Source organism: Aotus nancymaae, unplaced genomic scaffold (assembly GCF_030222135.1).
Source record: "Aotus nancymaae isolate 86718 unplaced genomic scaffold, 86718_ANA_hifiasm-v0.15.2.pri h1tg000018l, whole genome shotgun sequence".
Classification (NCBI taxonomy): Eukaryota; Metazoa; Chordata; class Mammalia; order Primates; family Aotidae; genus Aotus; species Aotus nancymaae.
Genome location: NW_026988430.1, coordinates 23,962,560 through 23,986,096, shown reverse-complemented (window position 1 = coordinate 23,986,096; position 23,537 = coordinate 23,962,560). Strand labels below are relative to the sequence as shown.

At 38.5% G+C, this 23,537-nt stretch overlaps 1 protein-coding gene across 4 annotated transcripts in view; it reads right to left on the bottom strand.

Moving 5' to 3' along the window:
- The window catches only part of AATF (apoptosis antagonizing transcription factor), a 119,860-nt gene that overhangs the window by 22,021 nt on the left and 74,302 nt on the right, over positions 1-23,537 (bottom strand). For 2 of the 4 annotated variants that reach the window (XM_012445474.2, XM_064378443.1), the window contains exons 10-11: positions 22,000-22,080; positions 12,325-12,396 (exon numbers count right to left, since the gene is read on the bottom strand). In XM_012445474.2, coding sequence (XP_012300897.2) covers positions 12,325-12,396; positions 22,000-22,080 — 153 coding nt within the window. The remainder of the gene's footprint in view (positions 1-12,324; positions 12,397-21,999; positions 22,081-23,537) is intronic. The other 2 variants (XM_012445476.2, XM_064378444.1) reach the window with 1 other exon arrangement.

Genomic DNA, 23,537 nt, shown 5'->3' with positions numbered 1-23,537 from the left:
AAAAATCTACAAAAACCAGGAAATGTTATATAACCATAATATAGAGAATTCATACAGGAAGAAAATTCATAAAGGAAAGCTAAAACTCAAAAAGAAAATGGGCAAAGGATAAAAACAACTGCAAATGATACAAATAAATGGTTAATATTCTTCAAATTTACTATTACATGAGAAAATAAACATTAGATTATAGCCCACTGCCTACTACATTATAGGTCCTCAATAAGGTGTCATTTGTTATGAACTTAAAAACAATAACTTTTATCATTACTAAATAGAAAATATTTTTTAAAAGATAGCTCTCCCGGCCAGGCACGGTAGCTCACCCTTGTAATCCCAGTGCTCTGGGAGGCTAAGGCGGGGCGGATCACCTGAGGTCAGGAGTTCAAGCTCAGCCTGGCCAACATGGTGAAACCCCATCTTTACTAAACATACAAAATTAGTCGGGCATAATAGCGCACACCTGTAGTCCCAGCTACTTGGGAGGCTTAGGTAGGAGAATCACTTGAACCCGGGAGGTGGAGGTTGCAGTGAGCCAAGATTGCACCACTGCACTCTAGCCTGGACAACAGAGCAAAAAAAGGAAAAAAGAAAAAGGAAAAAGATAGCTTTCCCTCTTAGCAAAGATAAAATGACGTAAGCCTCAGCTGAAAAGAAAGGAGTCATGTAACTTAGAATAACCCATCAAGAATCATTAGGAAGTTTACATATTTGAGTGTGAATCACTGGATTTCCAAATCTGGTTTTATGTTCTATCATTCTGGTTACAAAGACTTTAGACCTCATAATTAGCTTTGAATCCTGATCCGGTACATTTAGTCAGTTTATGCTTATAATTCTGTTCTCTGCCATAGTCAGGCATCTGTCACCTACTTTTCCTAGAGACAATATCCTTTTCCCTTATAATAAAAATGGTAAATGCTTATGGAAGAAAATTTGAAAAATATAGAAAGGATAAAGAAAAATGTTTTTCTTTGAGAAATTTGTTTTGAGAAATCTATTCTAAAGACACAGCAAAACCTAGAACGTAGATTTCTGTATATATATGCTCACTGCAGCACTACCTGAAAATAAAGGAAAGCAACTGCAAGCAACCTAAATGTCCAACAATAATATTCTATAATAAATTATATTATTAAAATGCTTACACTATAAAGTTAATCTGAAAAAGATTCAAACACATATGTATATATCTGTATAAAATACATACACAAAAATTTCTGTAAGAAAACATGTAAAAGTATTAATAATGTTCTTTTTTTTATTGCAATTTAGGTTTTGGGGTACATGTGAAGAACATGCAAGATTGTTGCATAGGAACACACTCGGCAGTGTGATGTGCTGCCTTCCTCCCCATCACCTATATCTGGCATTTCCCCATGATATCTCTCCCCAACTCCCCACCCCCCGTTGTCCCTCCCCTATTTCCCCCCTACAGACCCCAGTGTGTGATGCTCCCCTCCCTGTGTCCGTGTGTTCTCATTGTTCAACATCCGTCTATGAGTGAGAACATGCGGTGTTTGATTTTGTGTTCTTGTGTCAGTTTGCTGAGAATGATGGTTTCCAGGTTTATCCATGTCTCTACAAAGGACACGAACTCATTGTCTTTTATGGCTGCATAGTATTCCATGGTGTATATGTGCCACATTTTCCCTGTCCAGTCTATCATCGATGGGCATTTGAGTTGGTTCCAGGTCTTTGCTATTGCAAACAGTGCAGCAATGAACATTTGTGTGCATGTGTCATTATAGTAGAACGATTTATAATCCTTTGGATATATACCCAGTAATGGGATTGCTGGGTCAAATGGAATTTCTATTTCTAGGTCCTTGAGGTATCGTCACACTGTCTTCCACAATGGTTGAACTAATTTACACTCCCACCAACAGTGTAAAAGTGTTCCTATTTCTCCACATCCTATCCAGCATCTGTTGTCTCCAGATTTTTTAATGATCGCCATTCTAACTGGTGTGAGGCGGTATCTCAATGTAGTTTTGATTTGCATTTCAATAATGTTCTATTCTTAATAGGAGGATGACACATTTTTCTTTATCCTTTCTGTTTTTCCAATTTTCTTCCATAAGCATGTACTATTTTTATTATAAGGGAAAAAGATATTGTCTCTAAGAAAAGTAGGTGACAGATGCCTGACTATGGCAGAGAACAGAATTATAAGCATAAACTGACTAAATATACCGGATCAGGATTCAAAGCTAATTATGAGGTCTAAAATCTTTGTAACCAGAATGATAGAACATAAACCAGGTTTGGAAATCCAGTGATTCATACTCAAATATGAATTACTGACAGGCCAAACCTTCCTGCACAGGAAATACCTCTCTTATAAAAGAAAGGAGGGGAAAAGTATTTTAATCCAAAGTCGTTTTTTTTCCTCCCCAAAGAAGTTTTTGAAAGAGTGGCTAGGGGTGGGGTGGGGGCTTTCCTTTGGCACATCATTCCCAAGTATTTCTCAAAGCTTGTTAACTTCTTGGAAATAGGAGTGGAGGTTAGGGGCCACACTCTTAGATGCATACACCAGGTGTACTACTTACTTGTTCAACTGGACAAGTTATTTAATTGTTCTATGTCTTAATATTCTTATAAAATGTGGATCACGTCGATCACTGTTTTTTTGTTTTTGTTTTTGTTTTTAATAAGGAACAAATGAAAATGGGCTGGGCGCGGTGGCTCATGCCTGTAATCCCAGCACTTTAGGAAGCCGAGGCAGGTGGATCACTAGGTCAAGCGATAGAGACCATCCTGGCCACCATGGTGAACCTCGTCTCTACTAAAATACAAAAATTAGCTGGGCGTGGTGGTGTGCGCCTGTAGTCCCAGCTACTTGGGAGGGTGAGGCAGGAGGATTGTTTGAACCCAGGAGGCGGAGGTTGCAGTGAGCCGAGATCATGCCACTGCGCTCTAGCCTGGCGCCTAGTGACAGAACAAGACTCTGTCTCAAAAAAATGAAAATGTACGTGAAGGGCTTAGTGCAATGTCTGGCATATAGTAAATGCTCAGTAAGTGAAATATGATGTCATTATTCTATGTCAGTTCATTGCCCATCAGACACAGGGGACAGACTTACAGTGGATAAATCAGAGTGAAGGACAACTGCACTTAGAAACAGAAATGGGATCTTAGCAATCTAATGTTGGCTCAGTGATCACTGTGGGAAACATTAATAACATAGTTATGACTAATTAAATCAAGTCGAAAACCTTAGCAATTGCCTACCCACTCACAAGTAACTTGTAAGTTACTTAGTTGTGATTAATACAATATCTGTAAGATACTGCAATATATTTAGAAAGCGAATAATAATAAAAATTTTAAAACAACTCCTTAAGAGAAACATTTACACACATTTTAAAGAATGTGAAATATCCCTTTGGGGGGAAAAAGGATTTATAATCCTTTGAAGAAGCGATGAGAATATAACTGTAGAAATGAGAACTATAGTCAAAAAGGCCCATTTTGAGGAAGGATTTATCTGTTCAGCATCTCAAATCTCTTTCTAGAAGATGTGCTTTTATCACTCTACCTCCTGCTTGGAGCCAAGGCTTCATTTTGACAATGCAAATTCTCTAGAATAAGAGACTGAACAGCAGCAAATGAGGAAAAGGAGAAGAAACAACAGCAGTGTTTTCTTTCCAACCCAGTTTTAAAATGCTGGCCCAAGCCTTAGGTTTGAACTTGAGAGTGTTTCTTTTGTCCTTTCTGACATTACTGGAGGAAGAAGGCCCTGTGCCCCCTATCTCTGTGCTGGCCGCCATCTTTAATGATGATATATGCGGGTCCTTTCCCCTCAGCACTGCTAGGGGGTTAAACGTGTGGTGCTACCCGCCTGAGAATCAACAAGCGAATTATAAACTGTGTCAATCCGAGGTAATGCAAAGCTGTAATCCTCTTTAACGGAGATCAAATCACTGCCATGAGTTATGTTCATTCTGTAATCTGATAAGGAAGAGAGGGAACCTCTAATAAAAGAGTAATGGGAGCCTTTAATGACGCTGGTAAAAGGTAGCCCCAGTCAAGCCATTGCTCTTGTTCCTGCTGATTAGATCAATGTTGCATATTTGCCCGGTCTTGTTTCACCTGTCAGAATAACCTGTGTCTTTTTAGGAGATAAGAAGCCTTAGAGAAAACATCTGTACTCTAACCATTCTTGCTTGCAAGTTTTTAACCAATAGAAAATGCTCTATGGAGGGTATTTCAGGGGTTATTAGCTGATGTGTTCTCAAATGCTGAGCAAGCTACGCCAGACTATCTCACCAAGATTCAGTGCATATTCCTATTAAATATAGGTAAGGGGGAGCAAGAAATGGTTTAACTAAGCTCTGTGTTACCAACTGGGGGAAAAGAATATCATCAGTAGAGTGGTAGAATATGCCCATATTTAGGGTGCAGACCCACACACAAAAATGGCAAGCTGAAGATAAATTGCCTGTACAAATTCTATTATACCAAGGCATCTCAAGAACAACGTGGCAGTGATGTTGACAAAGCACTTTACAAGGCTGGATTACATTTGTACATTTCTTTTCTAAAACTCCAGATGTAAAACAATAATGTATTTGGTGCTCAGTACTTATCATTAAAGGATCCTCTCCTTGTTCTTTTTTAATGCCAGCAGCTTTATAAAAGGAGTGGGAAAGGTGGTTTTTTATTTTTGGGGACAGAACAGGGAGCTAAAATTGAAACTCTTGCTACACATACTGAGGATTTCTTTAAGTTATTTGCAAAGGAATTGAGTACCAACAAAACGCTAATCTTGCTACCATTTTTGGAATAAGGGGGGAATCTACTAAAAAAATTCAGTAACTACACTTTTAACAGACAGTACCAGGATTAAGTCTATCTAGTAACGTCTCCTTGAGGCAGCACTTAATGCAAGGCAGACACCTATTTTCTTTGGCATGCATCAAGCTGACTGCTGTCACCAGACCCTTTCCATCCTGACAACCAAATCCCATGCCAACAGAGCAGGTTCACATGGATGCCCCTTCCCAAATTTGAGTCAGTGGTCAGTTCTGAGGAACATATCTCTTCCTGTCTCAGGGGTCTCAGTCAGTATTTATTTCTCTTTCACACTAGCATTTTACTGACTTACATCCACACAACAAATGACAAGTAACTTCTTTAAAAGTCTGCCTCAGAGGGTCTGTCAAAAACACAGGCAAAAAGCAGATGCTTACTTCCATAACCCCAAATTCTTCACTTTGTTAGAACTATAGTAAAAGATCATCTGCATTTATTTAATTTTTATTTTTGGACTGCATCTGTATTAGGCCATTCTTGTGGTGCAGTAAAGAAATACCTGAAACTGGATAATTTATTAAGACAGGAGGTTTAATTGGCTCACAGTTCTGCAGGCTGTATAGGAAGCACGGTGCCAGGCATCTGTCCAGCTTCTGGTGAGGCCTCTGGAAGCTTACAATCATGGCGGAAGGCAAAGGAGGTGCAGATGCCTCACGTGGCCAGAGCAGGAGCAAGAGAGAGAGTGGGGACAGGGAGGAGTCACACACTGCTAAACAACCAGATCGCTCAAGAACTTACTGTCATGAGGACAGCACTGAGGGAATGGTGCTAAACCATTCGTGAGAAATCCACCCCCATGATCCAGTCCCCTCCCACCAGGCCCCACCTCCAACACTGGGGATTACATTTCAACATGACATTTGCCTGGGACACAGATTTACACCATTTTAGCATCCAATACTGGCCTTTCTTTTTCCTTATTAATAGATAATATGTGTATATATTTATGGGGTGCATGTGATATTCTGATATATGTATAGAATTTTTTTTTTTGAGATGGAGTTTCGCTCTTGTTGTCCAGGCTGGTGTGCAATGGTGCAGTCTCGGCTCACTGCAACCTCCACCTCCCGGATTCAAGCGATTCTCCTGCCTCAGCCTCCCGAATAGCTGGGATTACAGGCATGCGCCACCATGTCTGGCTAATTTTGTATTCTTAGTAGAGTCGGAGTTTTTCCATGTTGGTCAGGTTGGTCTCAAACTCTTGACCTCAGGTGATCTGCCTGCCTCAGCTTCCCAAAGTGCTGGGATTACAGGTGTGAGCCACCGCACTCGGCCGCATAGAACGTTTAATATTCACATCATACTCCCTCTGGTCTAACAGCATGGGGCGCGGTGGGATTTCACACTAGGCAATAGAAGCACTGTTTCTAAAAGGTTCTTGATGAGCTTAGAATAACTACAATACAGAAGTGAACAACAGCCTGCAAATCATGCAAGTAAAGTACTAATCTGCTCTTGCTGGTGATACTATGCTTAGACAATTCTCTACCAATGAGATGTCAAGCCTTTTCTTTTCCTTAGGCCACTGATAGCTCTGTCTCTACAGAATCAAGTGGTCCTTTGCCTCTTGGAGATGACGCTGTCCTGGGAGCTGAGCTGCCCCATGTCAACAGTATCAAGGGTTTAGCAAAGTCAGGGATCATTTTTAGGCTCATGGTAACCTATTCCCTTGCAGGCAAACACATAATGCACAGACAAATTGGGCTTTCTTTTGTTTTCTTACAATATTAGGAATGCTCATCAGGCATGCAATACAAACCACCTGTAAACCTCATAATGGAGAAGAGTAAAGATCTACTAGACCAGCACACAGAAAGTATCAGGGTTTGCATGAGATTCTCACTAACAAAGGAGATCCAAAAGCATTAAATCAATGTCCAACGTCTACCTAGAAGGAAATGCCCCAAAGGGAAACTTGGCAACACAGGGACACAACTTGGCTACTTTGCATTTTAAAAGTTGTCTTTTTTTTTTTTTTTTTTTTAAATAGATCGCTCGAAGAGAAAAATTCCTAGCATGAGAAAAGAATTTTTATCAGCAGAAATTAACTAAACAGACAATACTATTCACAACACAAAACAGGAGAAACAAAATGAAGATGCCACTATCCTTTTAAAGATAGCATTTCTTTCTCCACCATGATAATACCCTGTGTTAAAGATCTCTCTCTCTCCCTTAATAAGCTACGTTCCAGTTTCAATTTAAGTCCAAAAAGGGCATATTTACTGAGTTCAAACTAGAAAAGGGATATGGGGGGGATTCAAGGATGCACAACTGGACATGTCACCGCCCCCAGCAAAACCACTGAGCAGTAATCCAATTTAGGCACATGTGTGGAAGGATAAAAACTGGAACCAAGGAGCAACTAAGGAAAAGAAAGGGCTTCTACTTCCGGATGTGGGTAAGCTAAGAACCATAAGCAGAGGTGTCTCTGGGAACAAGAAATCAAAAGGGCAGGACATTCTGTTACATGTATTTTACCACAATTAAAATTAGTGGAGTGTGGTGGTGTGCACCTGTTAGTCCCAGCTACTCAAGAGGCTAAGGTGGGAGGATCACTTGAGCCCAGGAATTGCAGGTTGTAGGGAGCTATGATTGCACCACTGCATTCCTGCCTGGAAAATACAGTGAGAACCTGTCTCTATTAAGAAAAAAAAAAGTAATAAATTCATTGAATGATTTTACTGTGATTATTTAATTTGGGTCATTTGGATTGTTTTTGTCTACAAATAATACAGCAACAGAGATCCTTGACACAAATGTATTTGGTAACTATTAATAACTATTTCCTTAGTTAACTCCTACAAGTAGATTTTTCTGTGTTAACAGACACATTTAAAAGTCAGAAACAAGGCTAAAGCACGATGGCTCATGCCTGTAAACCCAGCACTTTGGGAGGCTGAGGCAGGTAAATCACCTGAGGTCAGAAGTTCGAGACCAGCCTGACCAACGGGAAGCTGAGGCAGGTGAATCGCCTGAACCTAAGAGGCGGAGGTTGCAGGGAGCTGAGATTGCGCGACTGCACACTTGTCTGGGTAACAGAGCAAGATATCATCTCAAAAAAAAAAAAAAGTTGGAAACACAATGTCAAATAGTCCTTCCAAAAGATTTTGCCAATTACATTTCCAATAACAGTATGCAAAAGTGCATTTTTCCTTACATCATCAACACTGGGTGTTACTAATCCTTTTCATATTTTCCAACTGAATAAGGACAACAAAAAGCGGGGCCAGTGTATACAGTGGCACATGCCTGTAGTCCCAGCTACTCAGGAGGCTGAGGCAGGAGAATCACTTGAACCCAAATCACTTGAGCCCAAATAGTGCCACTGCACTCCAGCCTGGGTAACAGAGCAAAACTCTGTCTCAAAAAAAATAAAAAGAAATCTCATTATATTAACTTGCATTTCTTTGATTTTTGGCCCTTGAAATTTTTTTTTGATTTTTTTTTTTTTTATTTGAATGGAATCTTGCTCTGTTGCCCAGGCTGGAGTGCAGTGGCATGATTTTGGCTCACTGCAACCTCTGCCTCCCGGGTTTAAGAGATTCTCCTGCCTCAGCCTCCTGAATATCTGGGACTACAAGTGCATGCCACCATGCCCAGCTAATTTTCATATTTTTAGTAGAGACAGGGTTGGCCAGGATGGCCTCAACCTCTTGACCTTGTGATCTACCTGCCATGGCCTCCCAAAGTGCTGGAATTACAGGCGTGAGCCACTGCATCTGGCTCTCTTTTTTGATTTTGAAGTCTGCTTGTTGACGTGCTGTGTCTATTATTCTTATTGGGATATTCTTAGAGATTTGTAAAAACTCTTTACATAGTAGAAAAATATGTCATCTGCTGGATTTTTTTGTTCAAGTTCATCATTTACCTATTAGCTTTGTTTTTGATGTCTTTTTCAATGTGACTTTTATGTAGTCAGGTCTATTAATATTTTTCCTTACAGTTTCTGGCCCTGTAGTCATGCTTATAAAGTCCTTTACTACCTTAAAATCATTAAAAAAAGTTTCTCTACGCCCCCAGCACACCAAGAATGATATATGTGTAACTTAGGAAAACGAAAACTATTTACTTGAGGAAAAGTAGCATGTGGTAATATTGATACTCTAACAATTATAAAAGCTTCCTATTTGTGGTGTACAAATGGGACACAGAATGGAATGGTACTAGATTATTTCCACTTTCGTTTTTCCCCTAAGGAAAAACAAAGAAGGATAAGCTATTACTGCTTCCTTTTTACTTATGATAAAGTTAACAATACCTACTGGCTTTAAAAGTTTTGATACTAGGAGAGAGCTAATGCCTAGTTGCTGTACCCATAGTTAATCTGGCCTATTCAAACCAAAAGCACGAGCGGTTGATATGGACGCATCTCTCTATCCTTAGGAAACACAATGAGAATGGCGTGCACTTTGGTAAAAACAATGTTCAGTTCTCCAGCTACAAGACTATTATTACATTCCTTAAGTACCTAAACCAGCTGGAGAACAATGCTGGTAATTAGCAATCAGTCCACAAGGAATAGCCCTTTTTCCTTATAAACGTCACTGTCACCCAGCAAACACATTCCCAACCCCTTCTCCCTTGCCTGCTCTACCTGGAGTGGCAACGTAACACAGTTCTGGCCAGTGAAATACAAAGTTTGCTGAAGGGAATTCTGAGGAAGCTTTACTTTTCTGATTAAAAACAAACAGGTATGGCTGGCACAGCTCTTTTCTCTTCTTCCTGCATTGAATGCATGTTTGATGGCATAAGCTGCAACAGCCATCTTGGGACTACAGGGGAAAGACCAAGAGATGTTGGTCTGAACACCACCGAGAAGCAAAAGCCATGGCCAACAGTTGCCTCTCACCCCTAGAATTATCCTGTCAGAAAGATGGACTTCCATTTGCTTATGCCTCTGTAGTCAGGTTATATATTTCTTATAGACCATATCCAAATTAATCCTAACAGAGTCATAGTCAAATAATTTTTATTCCTAGCAAATAGTAGACCTTCAAAAATTGAGTGAATATAGATAAGATTCTGGAAAAACTACGCCTCAAGGGATTCAAGTAAAATTCCAACTAAGAATGGCATACTGTTGATTTCTGAATGATTTTATAGTGCTGTGTTCAAAAGATGCCACTAATTTCTAAACCAGGTTTCATTTTATGCCTGGGATAATAATGTAACCTTAAAGGGTTTGGTTTAATTTTCAAAACTAGTTTTGCTTTCTTCTTGATGCAATTTTTTCATGGCATCCTGACAGGGAATCTAAGAGGCACTCATTTTACTCTGCAATTTTTAAACAGGCTAGATCTAGAAATGAATAAAAAATCACAGCCATATCTAGACATGCACTTGCAAAGCACAGGACAGCAGATGGGGGTCACAAAGCTGGATATAAATGTACTCAGAACCATCCATAAACTGTTTTGTGCTCAAAGCACTGAATAAACCAAATAAAAAATAATAATAGTGTTTGCCAAAATTCACAGATCTCATACTTTTCAGGCAAGGAGGGGAATCTGATGGCATTTGGTAGCAAACAAAATACTCTTCAATAAAAAGGTTATATGTAGTTTGAGGGATAAACTAGCAAAAACCACCTGTGCCTTTATTATGACCAATAATATCACTTGGTAAATATGTTTAAAAATGTTCCTCACAGCATTATTTACAACAATGACAATTAAAAGCCATTTAAACATCCAACAACCAGTGAATGGCCAAATAAATATTGTAACAATATTATTTGGTCATTAAAACTTTTTAAATTAATGACATGAAAATGCTCTCAGTATATAAATTACTACCTTAAAATCATTAAAAAAAAGTTTCTCTATGCCCCCAGCACACCAAGAATGATATATGTGTAACTTAGGAAAACCAAAACTATTTACTTGAGGAAAAGAAATAAGCAATAAGAAATAAGCAAATATAATTTCAATTATATAAAAAAGAAAAACAGGAACATACTGAAAGGGAACTTATAAAAACTGGAATGAAATACTGTGAGATGTTCAAAGTGGCTGTCTTCTGTGTATGTGTGAATGTATACACATACATTTTCTATCTCTGTATGCTGACAGGGCCTAGAAATAACAATACTCACTAATGAGGAGCATCCCCGGTACCTAGATCTTGGTTTCTAAATACCATTAAAAAGAACTACTAAACCGAACCAGGGCTCCTTCAAGAAAGACTGATTTCAGGGCTGGAAGATGGAAAGTCTAAAATGAGCCTCAAACATCTCGTTGTGCCAGAAAGTAAGGAAGTATTCAAAGAATGACTGAAGACAACTTTGAAGGACACAAGCCAGTTTGAAGGCACTTACACTATCTGGGACAATTTTATCATCAAAATAAATGTAACTCATTGAATAAAACAGGAAAACATGAGTACATATTGATATAAATGAATAAATAAACGGTAAACGAGGGAGAAGAGGAAGCTCTTCATTATAGAATGCCAATTAATACATACAGAAGAAACTGTTATTTTAAAAAGGTTATCTCTGAATAGTAATATTATGAGCATACTTTTTTCTTTTTCTTTTTTTTTTTTTGCGATGGAGTTTCACTTCTGTTGCCCAGGCTGGAGTGCAACGGCGCGATCTCGGCTCACTGCAAACTCTACCTCCCAGGTTCAAGCGATTCTCCTGCCTCAGCCTCCTGAGTAGCTGGAATTACGAACTCCTGACCTCAGGTGATCTGCTCACCTCGGCCTCCCAAAGTGCTGGGATTACAGGCATGAGCCACCATGCTTGGCCTTGTTTCAGCTTTATAAAATAAGCATATACATCTTTTTTTTTTTTAAGACGGAGTTTCGTTCCTGTTGCCCAGAACGTGGAGTGCAATGGCATGATCTTGGCTCACCACAACCTCCACCTCCTGGGTTCAAGCGATTCTCCTGCCTCAGCTGCCCAAGTAGCTGGGACTACAATTATGCCCCACCACACCCAGCTAATTGTGTATTTTTAGTAGAGATGGGGTTTTTCCATGTTGGTTGGGCTGGTCTCGAACTCCCGACCTCAGGTGGTCTGCCCACCTCGGCCTCCCAAAGTGCTGGGATTACAGGTGTGAGCCACCATGCCCGGCCAGTATATACATCTTTTGTAAAAACACTCACAATCCCCAACAAATACAACATATGCACATCTCCAGAGCACTCACTAGAGCCACTTTCAAAAGGAAAGAATATTCACAACAGCTGCAAGTAGAAATGGCAAGTACACGGGCCACCCGCCCTGTCCTAGAGAGCTCAGATGTCCCAGGCAGGTGGGCTAAAGTTCAAAACAAAACAGGAAAAACAAACAAACCACCAAAGGCAGTACTGAGGTTTATGCAAGTTTCTGGTTTGGTTTTATAGTAATTATGAGGGTGAAGAGATGTGACCCTTACTATGATGAGAATGACAAATGGTTAACTGATAAGAAGAAATGGAGAGGGCGAAGGCTATAGAACGGGTCAATATCAGGCTGCCATGAAGCCATTTGAGACACATAATTAATCCATTACTCACCTGGCATCATCATTCATTGTAGTATGGTCAATAGGTGCCATGAAACTCAGCAGCTTGCTAAGGACATGAAACCTAAATAAAGCAGGAAGCAAACAGGCAGCAACATTAGCAACTATGAACCTAGGAGAGGAAACACATTCCATGAGTTAACAAACTCCAGAACTGATCACTGGAACATTTGGCTACAAAGTGGGATAGGGAAAAAAATTCATAGGCACTTAGCACTGTCGTTGGATGACCAACTACAGTCATCCCTTGGCATCTGTAGGGGAATGGTTCTAGGAATCCCCATGGATACAAAAATCCATGGATGTTCAATTTCCGTATGTAAAATGGCACAGTATTTGCATGTAATCTACACACATGCTTCCACATACTTAACTCATCTCTAGATTACTTAAAATACCTAATACAATATGATGCTATGTAAATAGTTGTTATAATGTATTATTTAGGGAATAATGACAAGAAAAAAGTCTGCACTTGTTCACAGGTATAGCACAATGATCCTTTCCCCATGCCTGAATATTTTCAATCCATGGTTGGTTGAATCCACAGATGTGGAACTCGCGAACATGTAGGGGTGACTGGTACATTTCCCCCTTTTTCCTTAATATTACAGGAGAAAAGTCTGATACAGATTACTGTAAATGACAGTTCAACACAGATTCATTTATATCACAGCCCCAAAAAAGAACGGGTACACTTGTGCTGCTGAACAATATACAACCCTTAAATATTATTCCAGACTAAAGACAATGAGGAATTGACTATCTCATTTTCCTCCTCTACATATATCTTAAGCATTTTTCATTTTAATAGATGTCATAAAAGTCATCTACTGGCAGCAGCACAGGTAGTGAGTGGTATAGCATCTGAATGCAACACCTCACCAACACCATCACTCACTGACACTGGTTCCCCAAGTCAGAAAAGGCATCTGCAATTCCACAGCATCTCCATGCACTAAATCCATGGGGTCTTTCATCTCCCCCATCTTTAAATGGAGAAGCACAACTGAGTTCACAGTAAGTATGATTCCTAGATCTTCAATCTAGGTACTACGGAAGTTTAAGTTATATCACCTACATTTCCCACCAACTGGAAAAAGAAAGTTTTTTGGTATGATATATTTGAGATTCTCTAGAAAATATGTGACCTTATACAGACCAAATCATACCAACGATAATTCAAAGGGGTATCCTTTTCTACTCATTTTAATGTGCCTTCTCTATATACAAAAAATAAAATTCTAACCCAAAAAACTCTACTAGCACAAAACACTATCTGTAAACAAAATGTGATATTTTCATGTATTTAATACATAATGTTTTAGAGTTTTAGGAACATTTTTACACATCAAATAATTTAATTATTTATTATACCACTCACAGTTTCAGCCTCCCAAAGGTAATTCTCTTTCTCAGCAAATAAATTTTACAAGAATAATACTGATAAGATTTTCCCCATTATACAGGTAATATTGGCAGGGTATGGTGGCGCATGCCTGTAATCCCAGCACTTTGGGAGGCCGAGGAGAAGGATGCTTGAGGCTAGGAGTTCAAAACCAGCCTGAGAAACACAGTAAGACCCCTATCTGTACCCCCCACACCAGAAAAAAGTAATAGAAAAGGCATAAAATACAGAAAATTTAAAACACAAAGCACACACAAAACACATGCAGTTGGCAGCACGGTGGCTCATGCCTATAACCTGAGCACTTTGAGAGGCTGAGGCAGAAGGATCACCTGAGCCCAGGGGTTCAAGATCAGCCTGGGCAACATAGCAAGACCCTGTCTCTACAAAGAGTAAAAAAAAAACTGACCAGAGTAGCTGGGACTACAGAAACATACCACTATGCCCAGCTAATATGTGTAGTTTTAGTAGAGATGGGGTTTCACCATGTTGCCCAGGCTGGTCTTGTGCTCCTGGACTTATCTACCTGCCTTGGCCTCCAAAAGTGCTGGGATTACAGGCGTGAGCCACCATGCCCAGTCGAATTCTTCAAATTTTAATAAAATGAAAAAAGGCCTCTATGTCACCTTGTTTTTTTGTTGGTGACATTTTGTTTTGTTTTTTGAGATGGGGTCCTGCTTTGTCACTCAGGCTGGAGTGCAGTGGTGTGATCATGGCTCACTATAGCCTTGACTTCCGACGCTCAAGCCATCCTCCCAACCTCTGCCTCCCAGCTCCCACCACCACCAAATAGCTGGGACTAGAGGTGTGCGCCACTATTCCTGGATAATTTAAAAAAAATTTTTTTGTAGAGATAGGGTCTTGCTATGTTGTCCAGGCTGGTCTCAAATTCCTAAACTCAAGTGATCCTCCCACTTCGGCCTTCCAAAGTGCTGGGATTATAGGCAAGAGCAATCATGTCCAGTCACATAAATTTTTTTGAAGTCTGCTTGTTAGCTTCTAATTATAAAATTAATATATAATTTTTAAAGTTTATTACTACATAATGATTGTACATATTTATGGGGTAAATGCAGTATTCTGATACATGCATACAATGTGTAATGAGCAAATCAGGGTCACTGTGATATCTATCACCTCAAACATTTATAATTTCTTTTTAGGTACATTCCAAATCTTCTCTTCTAGCTATTTTGAAATATACTATAAATTCTTGATAACTGTAGTCACTCTAGCGTGCTATCAAACACTAAAACTTATTCCTTCTGGTTTAACTATAGTTTTGTACTCATTAGCCAACCTTTCTTCTTCCCCTGCTCTCCACACTACCCTTTCCAGCCTCTAGTAATCACCAAAAAATTAATCTATATATATATATATATATTTATTTTACTTTTTTAAAGAGACAAGGAAGGGTCTTGCTATGTTGCTCAGGCTGGACCAAAACTCTTGAGCTCAAGTGATCCACCACTTCAGCCTCCCAAGTAGCTAAAAATACAGGTGTATGCCACAATGCCTGGCTAATACCTAATAAATAACTTTTTTTTTTTTTTTAAGAGATGGGACCTCACTTTTACCTAAGCTGGTCTTGAACTCCTGGGCTCAAGTAATCCTCCCACTTCAGCCTCCCTGGAATTACAAGCATGAGCCACTGAGCCCAGCCAAAACATTACTCTTAGATGTGAAATTGCTGAGTTGAAAGGTATGTATATGTAAACTTGACTGAGTCAAAATGCCCTTCCAAAAGTTGTATGAATGTATGAACAACCTTTTTAGTTAAATATAAAGCAAAAACATTGTTAATTACATATATATTTTAATGTCCTTAGGCCTCACTAAACTTCAGAGTCCATCTGAAAGTATGACTACTATTCTTGGCTGTGTGGACAAAGACGGTGAACTATATCCTACAGTTGTGTTACGCAATACAGTAGCTACTAGCCATGCATAGCTACTGTGCATTTGAAATGTGACTAGTCTGAATTGAGATGTACTGTAATTAAGTATAAGATACAAACCAGAGTTTGAAGACTTGGGACAAAAAAAGAATATATGCCATTAATAATTCTTAAAATAGTAAATTGTTAAAATAATATATTTATATATTGGGTTAAATGAAATTTGCTATTAAGTTCACTGTTTTACTTTTCTAATGTGGCTACTAGAACATTTAAAATTGCATATATAATACACATTAATATTTTTATTAGATGGAAATGCTCTGTAGAATATCTTTTCATTTAATACAATATCATCAATAACTATTAAAACTACATGATGAAATACAGGCTTTACGAAGAAATCAGATTAAAGACTATTTAGTATACTTAGTGCAATGGATTCCTCTAATCTCAGTGCACTGAAAATGGGTGCATGTTTTAATATTAAATCGCCTTTTACCAACCATACTAAGAAAAGATAAATATATTTTGTTGTGCAAGAACAGACCAACAAAGTAAGACATCATATTATTAAAGGCTTGGGAGTTTGATCCATTTACATTATGATTTCTGATTAAATCATAACTAAATCCACTTATATGTAATGCTGAGTAGAATACTGATAATCAATAATTATAATTACTGTATTTCTAAAAACCCAAATTTTTTTAAAGGTTATTTTCTAGCATCCAATTAGCAAGTCTGACCAGGCTGTATCATTTAAACCAATGATGTGTTATTATTTAAACCATTTCCAGAAGGTAATGTTAATCTTTGCTATAACATTTCTGGAAGTCTTATTATACAACCCTATCACAAAAAAAGAGCAAAAAATTGCTCAATGGTGGGACCTAGTATCAGTGATGACAGCTGGCATACACTGTCTGTTCTTGAAGTCTAACTCAAGAAAGTTGTTTATAATATTCTCATCTAGCCTGGGGGGCCCCCTGGTTTAACCCTTTAGGAAAGAATGCTAAGGTAGCCAAGATGTCATTGTGGTGCCTGCATAAGGTTGGTCCTGCCAGTGAAACAACTCAACATCCAGAGGTTTTAGAAGAATCGACTCTGCAATCAGACCAATTAGTTCAAATCCCAGTTTGCTACTTAGTAACTATGTAACGCTGGGGATGTTACCTCACATGAATTAGCTCATTTAATCTGCATAACAACCCTATGAAATGTCACTTCTATGATTATACTCCTTTCACAGATGAGGAAATTGAAGCACAGAGATGTAAAGTAATTTGTCTAAAGTCTCAAGGCTGGGAAATGGAAAAGTCGGCTTTAAAACTTAGGCAGTTGGCTCCAGAGCTTGTGCTCTTTCTGCCTCTGCATGTAAATTGCTTAGCAGTGCCTGACCTGGGAGTTCTGGAGATGTTAGTTGTTATGCGATTGCTATGAGTAAAGACTACTCTCTGATTCTGACCACATCCTCACATTTACGATCTCAAGAAGAGCCAGGTGAGAACAAGATGACAAAACCCAAACCAATTCAACACACATGAACTTATCTATGACATTAAAACCTTCTTATTCTGTAATAAGTTTAGGCTCCTGAGCCCCCACATTACACCTAGTTGTGATGTCTCCCTAGTCTCCTGCAATCTATGACAGCTTCTCAGTCCTTGTTTTTTCATTACCTTGACACTCGAGGAGTACTGGTCAGTTATTTGGTATAGTGTCTCCCAATGTGGATTTGTATGCTGGTTTTATGATGAGATTAAGGTTAGGCATTTTTGGCAAGAATACCACAGAAATGATGTTGTATCTTTCTACTGAAGACAGAGGGGTGTAGATATGTCTTTTTACTGGTGCTGTTCATCTTGAACACTAGGTTAAGGAGGCATCTGTTAGATTACTGTAAAGTCACGATGTTTCTCTTTGTAATGGACAAATATCTTGAGGGAGATACTTTGAGACCATACAAATACAGTCTCTCCTCAAACTTTTGCCCATTGATTTTAGTATCTATTGGTGGACCTTGCCTGCAAAAAATATTACTATGGGGTTTCCCTAGTGGTGGTTTTCTATTTCTCTCATCCCCTCTACATTTAATAACTGGAACGGTACAGGACCTTTTGATGGCACATCAATTTGATTCCAAAAGGCTTTTATGAAAACAAACCAATCAAGGCAGTAGAAGTTTACGAATAAATTCTAGAGGTCTTTCAAGCATGCAGTTTTAGTTTGCAGTTTCTGGAATTCTTCAGAAATCAAAGGCATTTCATGTGAAGAAATGTGATAACAAATGAAACGATGCTGCCCTTGGTGATTTCTGAGGCACCAGGCACTCCTGACCCCTTACTAAACACTTCCCTGTATTCACTGCTGTCACTAACTTCCCCCTGCCCTCCTCCCTCAATGGCCACTGTTCCTTAGCATTCTTCATGGGCTTCTTTTACCCTGTCTAATCTCACATATGTTGATATTCTTCAGGGTTCTATTCTTGTCACTCTGCATTCTTGTCACACTGTACCTTCTTGGGAAACAGCAATTAAACTGTTGCCAAGCTATCAACTAATAAATACCTACATCCTTCTCTCATCTGAAAAATATCTCAACTTGGATTTCTCAAGGTTGTGTCAAACTTCAACATATTCAGAAACTGAATCTACTCCCTCCCTCAAATAAACAATAAAAAAAGATTTTCTTCTTGCAGCCTATCTCTTACACATCTCAGTGATTACTACCAAGACCTATCTAGTTCCCTGAAACCCTGGGAGTCATTCCAACCTTCTCACTTTCTTTTACCTCTTCATGGGGGGCCATTCCTAAGTAGTAACTACTCACCTATATAAATGTCTCTCAATCTGTCATCTCCTATTCCTTCCAGGCCTTGCTCTCATAACTTTTTAGTCCTTTATAGAAAATCCCCTAGAATTATCCTTTTTTTTTTTTTTAAAGATGGAGTTTTGCTCTGTCACCCAGTCTGAAGTGCAGTGGCACAATCTCTGCTCCCTGCAACCTCTGCCTCCTGGGTTTAAGCGATTCTCCTGCCTCAGCCTCCTGAGTAGCTGGGACTACAGGCACACGCTACCAAGCCCGGCTAATTTTTTATTTTTAGTAGAGATGGGGTTTTACCATGTTGGCCAGGCTGGTCTCAAACTCCTGACCTCAAGTGATCCGCCTGCCTTGGCTTCCCAAAGTGCTGGGATTACAGGCGTGAGCCACTGTGCCTGGCCAATTATCTTTCTAAAATGTGAATGTCACAATATTCCTCTGTCTAAAATCTTCCAATGGCTCAGTCTACAAAATAAAGTCCAAAATTCTTAACATGACCATGATCTAGCACTCGCCCATGCATGTAGCCTCACTCCTGCTAGTCTCTCATATTCACTTTTGGTGCCTATGTAGGCCAGTTGGTCCTGCCAGTGAAACAACTCACTGAAGAAGGTTAGAAGAACAGGCTCTGGAATCAGACCAATTAGTTCAAATCTCAGTTTGCTACAAAAGTCTCTGCCAAAACAAAATAATTGCAGTTTCCAAAATGGACCCCACAAGCTCTCAAGCTTACAAACCTTTTTGCACACATTCTCTTTGCTTTCACTGGGCAAATGCCTACTAATTTCTCAAGGCTCAGTGAGGATGTCATATCTTGTGCAAGTCTTCCAGAGCAGTCTGCATCCCTCAAGGGTGGAGCAGGATTATTTCTACTGTTGCAGCTCCCACACAGCACCTCAGTCGGCCAGGGTCTGCCACCCTCTCCAGACTAGTTGGCTCTCTGTATCTGTGGGTTCAGCATCCACAGATTCAATCAACCACGGATCAAACATACTTAAGACATAAATGGTTGTGCCTGTATTGAACATGTCCCAATTTTTTTTCTTGTTATTATCTCCTAAACAGTATAGTGTAACAACTATTTATATGGCATTTCTACTAGACTAGGTATTATAAGCAATCTAGAGATAATTTAAAGTACAGGGAGGATGTCTGTAGGTTATATGCAAATACTATGTCACTTTATATAAGGAACTTGAGCATCGTGGATTTTGGTATCTGCAGGGGTGGGGGTGTGGGAGTGTTTGTACATCCTGGAACCAATCCTCCACAGATACCACGGATGACTGTGAATGTTCCCTGAGGGCAGACTGGGTCTTACGTACCATCTAATGACCATCTTCTTGGAAGGAGAAGGACACTAAAACCACTTATTATATTTTCATGTTTAACCCTGTTTAAAAACAATGCCTCTTGCTTGTCTGTTGCCAGAATAAGATTTTACAACCTCTGGATATATGGGAACACGTGGGAATCTCCACTGCTAACAAAATGTTGCAAAAGCAAAGGTATCTAATTGCACTGACACATACCTGTAATGAACAGTTTAATGAAATTAGTTTAATTCATTAATATAAAAAGCAGTTGCTATTTTAAAAAATCCTGTTTTTTTTCCTTTCAAACTGATAAATCAAACATTTTTGAGTGCTTACTATGTACCAGATATTTACACATGATTTCATTTAATTCCCATACCAAATCCCCAAAGCAGGGATTATTATCTCTACTCAATAAATAAGAAAAGTGAGGCCCAGAAAATAAAGAACGACCAAAATTATATTGCCAGACAGAGCCAAGATTTGAACCCAAGTCTGGTGATTTGAAATCTCGAGCTCCTCCTTCTACAGAACATTTATGTCCTCATGAAATTATAATCTTAAAAGTATAGTACTGGAGAAAAATTTGATCCCAGAAATAAGGAATAAGGTAATCATCCAGCCTGGTCACCTATGAAGTACTATTAGTAACATTCTTCTTTAAATCCTTGGAGCGAGGGTGAGGGGAGACAGGTATAGAAGAGACATGTCAGTAAGCAAATAAATGCACACTAGGAAAAGAGACTGATTCAACCTTGGAATACTGATAGCAATAGTAATGACAGTCATAATGGCAACAAACACTTATATAGTGCTTACTATGTACCTGGCGCTATTCTAACAGCCATACATACACTATTCATTTAATCCTCACAGCAACCCTTCAAGGCTTGTATATTGTCATATTCACATTACAGATGAAGAAACTAGCAGAGTTTAAGGGTCTTGCCCAAAGTAACTACTAATCAATGTCAAAGCTGGGATTCAAACTCAGGCAGTCTGCCTCTTAAATCCATATTCTTAACCTCTAAAAATGAACCTAGAGAACCATGAAGATTTGGAAATTAACAAATTATAACAATTTAACCTGAGATTGAAAAAAAGAGACACTAAATCAAAGGATGATACTTTCCAAAGTTGATGATACTTTGTACTTTTGCAAAGTTAAAGAAAAATAAGCATTTCCTGATGAGTTTTGTTAAATACTAAAACAAATTAATTAAAGTAACTGAGAAATCTACTTCTCTGAAGATCTTTAAAAAATCAGATGGACTCACATTTGTCTAAAGGGAATTTAATGATAGGTAGGTTCTAAAAAGGATGTGGGATTAACTATCTGCCTAAAACTGTCCTAACACAAGTTTAAGATTTTCTCAGTGTACACCTGAATTATAGGTAGTTTCTTTGATACTGAGACTGTGTGTGATTATATTGTGTCACACACACACACACACACACACACACACACACAGAGACATGACAGTTACCAAGTCTAAAAGTATAGCGATGCTAGTTTCTACTCTTGCTCCTTCTCATCTGTACCCTTATAAAACTCCTTAAAGAGCTCACGGGGGAGGATTTTCCTAAGTCATAAATTTCTCTATTTTCCCATAAACATTTTATTTCCCATCTTATTTAATAACTTTGTTAACATTTCCTGCAGTCCTTCATTTATGTCTTTTTAACATACTGTGTGCATATATGGCATCATGAAAATAGACCAATAAGACAATAACATATTTATTTTCTATTTTTTTGAGATAGAGTCTTGCTCTGTTGCCCAGGCTGGAGTACAGTGGCGCAATCTTGGCTCACTGCTACCTCCGCTGCCCGGGTTCAAGTGATTCTCCTGCCTCGGCTTCCCGAGTACAGGAGCCACTGTGCCTGGCCGTAACATTTTTGTATCATTCTATATAAATTATTAAAATTAATATAATTTCAACTATTTAACTTTTGTTTTCTTATTTTTTCTCTTTCAAGGAATACATACATTATTTCACCCATCCATTCACAACAGTAGCACAAAAGTCAATGGAACTATATTTCCATTTTAGACTAAGAAAACCTGAGTTGTAATAAACCTTCAAATACTGGTTTAGTTATTTTCCTGATCCTTAAAAACAGAATCACCAGAAGAAAAGAAAACATAGCCTAACAGCCCGAATGCAAGAGAAGAGATACACATACAATATATGTTGACATTTTTCCAAAAAGTAACTCACCGAAGTTTCCTGCCTTTGCTGGCTTTCCTATCTACTTTTTTGTGGATTTTGCTTCGCAACTTCTGGATTGCAAGCCACTGCCTGGAAAATTCACAAACAATGTTATGCACCATCACTAACAGAAATAGTTATACATATTGACAAATTGGAATTTTTCTCACTAACAACCCTGCAGAAAGAAATCATCAACCTACATCAAGTTCCTCAAGCTAGTTTGGGGCCAGACTGACTAATCAATTGAACAGGGTTTGTGCAATGGTAAAAAACAAATGGCAGCTGGGAAATTCTACAGCAAATTTGGTTAACAATGCTCCTCAGTATTTGAAGTTGCTGTGACAGGCACTAAATCTACCAGTCTGCAGGCAGACCCATCAAACTGAGCATAGCTGCTTGGGTTTCTTTTTAATGTTTTAGCTATGCAGCATGTTCTATTACTAATGTTGCAACTGCTGGTTGGTTTGAGTGCATGAATTTTTTAAATCTAACTTTCCCTTTGGTAATCCTCCAGTGCTTTTTCTTGTGCCTTCCAAATTTTTGCTAATTTTTAAATAATTATCCACTACTGACACTAGTTTTTAATTGTTTTAAATTGTTTATATTTGTTTTACTTGTTTTAAACTGTTAATTTTCATTTCATCTATAAATATTTCAGTACATGTTGCTATACAAGAGAAGAGATAAGGACTCTTCTCCTCTCAATATAATCTCAACACCATTACCACATCTAAAAAAAAAAAAAGTCAACAATAATTCTTTATTATCAAATATCCAGTCAGTCCTCACATTTCCTGGAATGTCTCAATTTTACAGTTGGCTTGTTTGGATCAGAATCCAAAAAAGAGTCACATATTCTACAGTCATTTTAGATAAGAAGGAATTAATTTTTCAATAAGGGATACTAGGCTAAGAAAATCTTCGTGAATTGCTCATATGAACAAAAGTGAAAAAAAGAAAAAGGAGAAACAGCAGCAGCAGCTAGTCATCTTACCTGATTTATATAACGAAAACTCAACATCAGAAAAAAAAAATCTAGGGAAATCCAATTACTGTAATCTTAATTTAATCTTAATTACCATAATCTATTTTATTGTAAAGTCAGATAAATGTACAATATAATCACCACTTAAATGCAATTTGCTCTATCACATTAAATTTATAGTGAACAGCTCTCCGTAACATTCCAGAGATAAACGAAATATCAACAACATCCTACCATAAAACTCAAATATTTTACTCAAAATTATTTCATCAACACAAATTTTTCATTGCTTTCTCGAAAGGCTGCTCTGCCTAGAATCCCATTCTGGCACTTTCGGCTTTTGTTTCCTTTCATGCTTTTGCAAATTATGGCTGATGGCTATTTAAATGTACACTATTCATTAGGTAGCACTCTAAATGCACTTTTTATTTTCCAACCACAGGATGAAGCATACACACAAGAGCCTTCCTTCACTACTTTACATTCTAACCCGACATCTGGGTAATGCTGCCACGTTCCATTTCTAATTGTGCTGAAGCTTTTACTGAAGGGGTGGAGG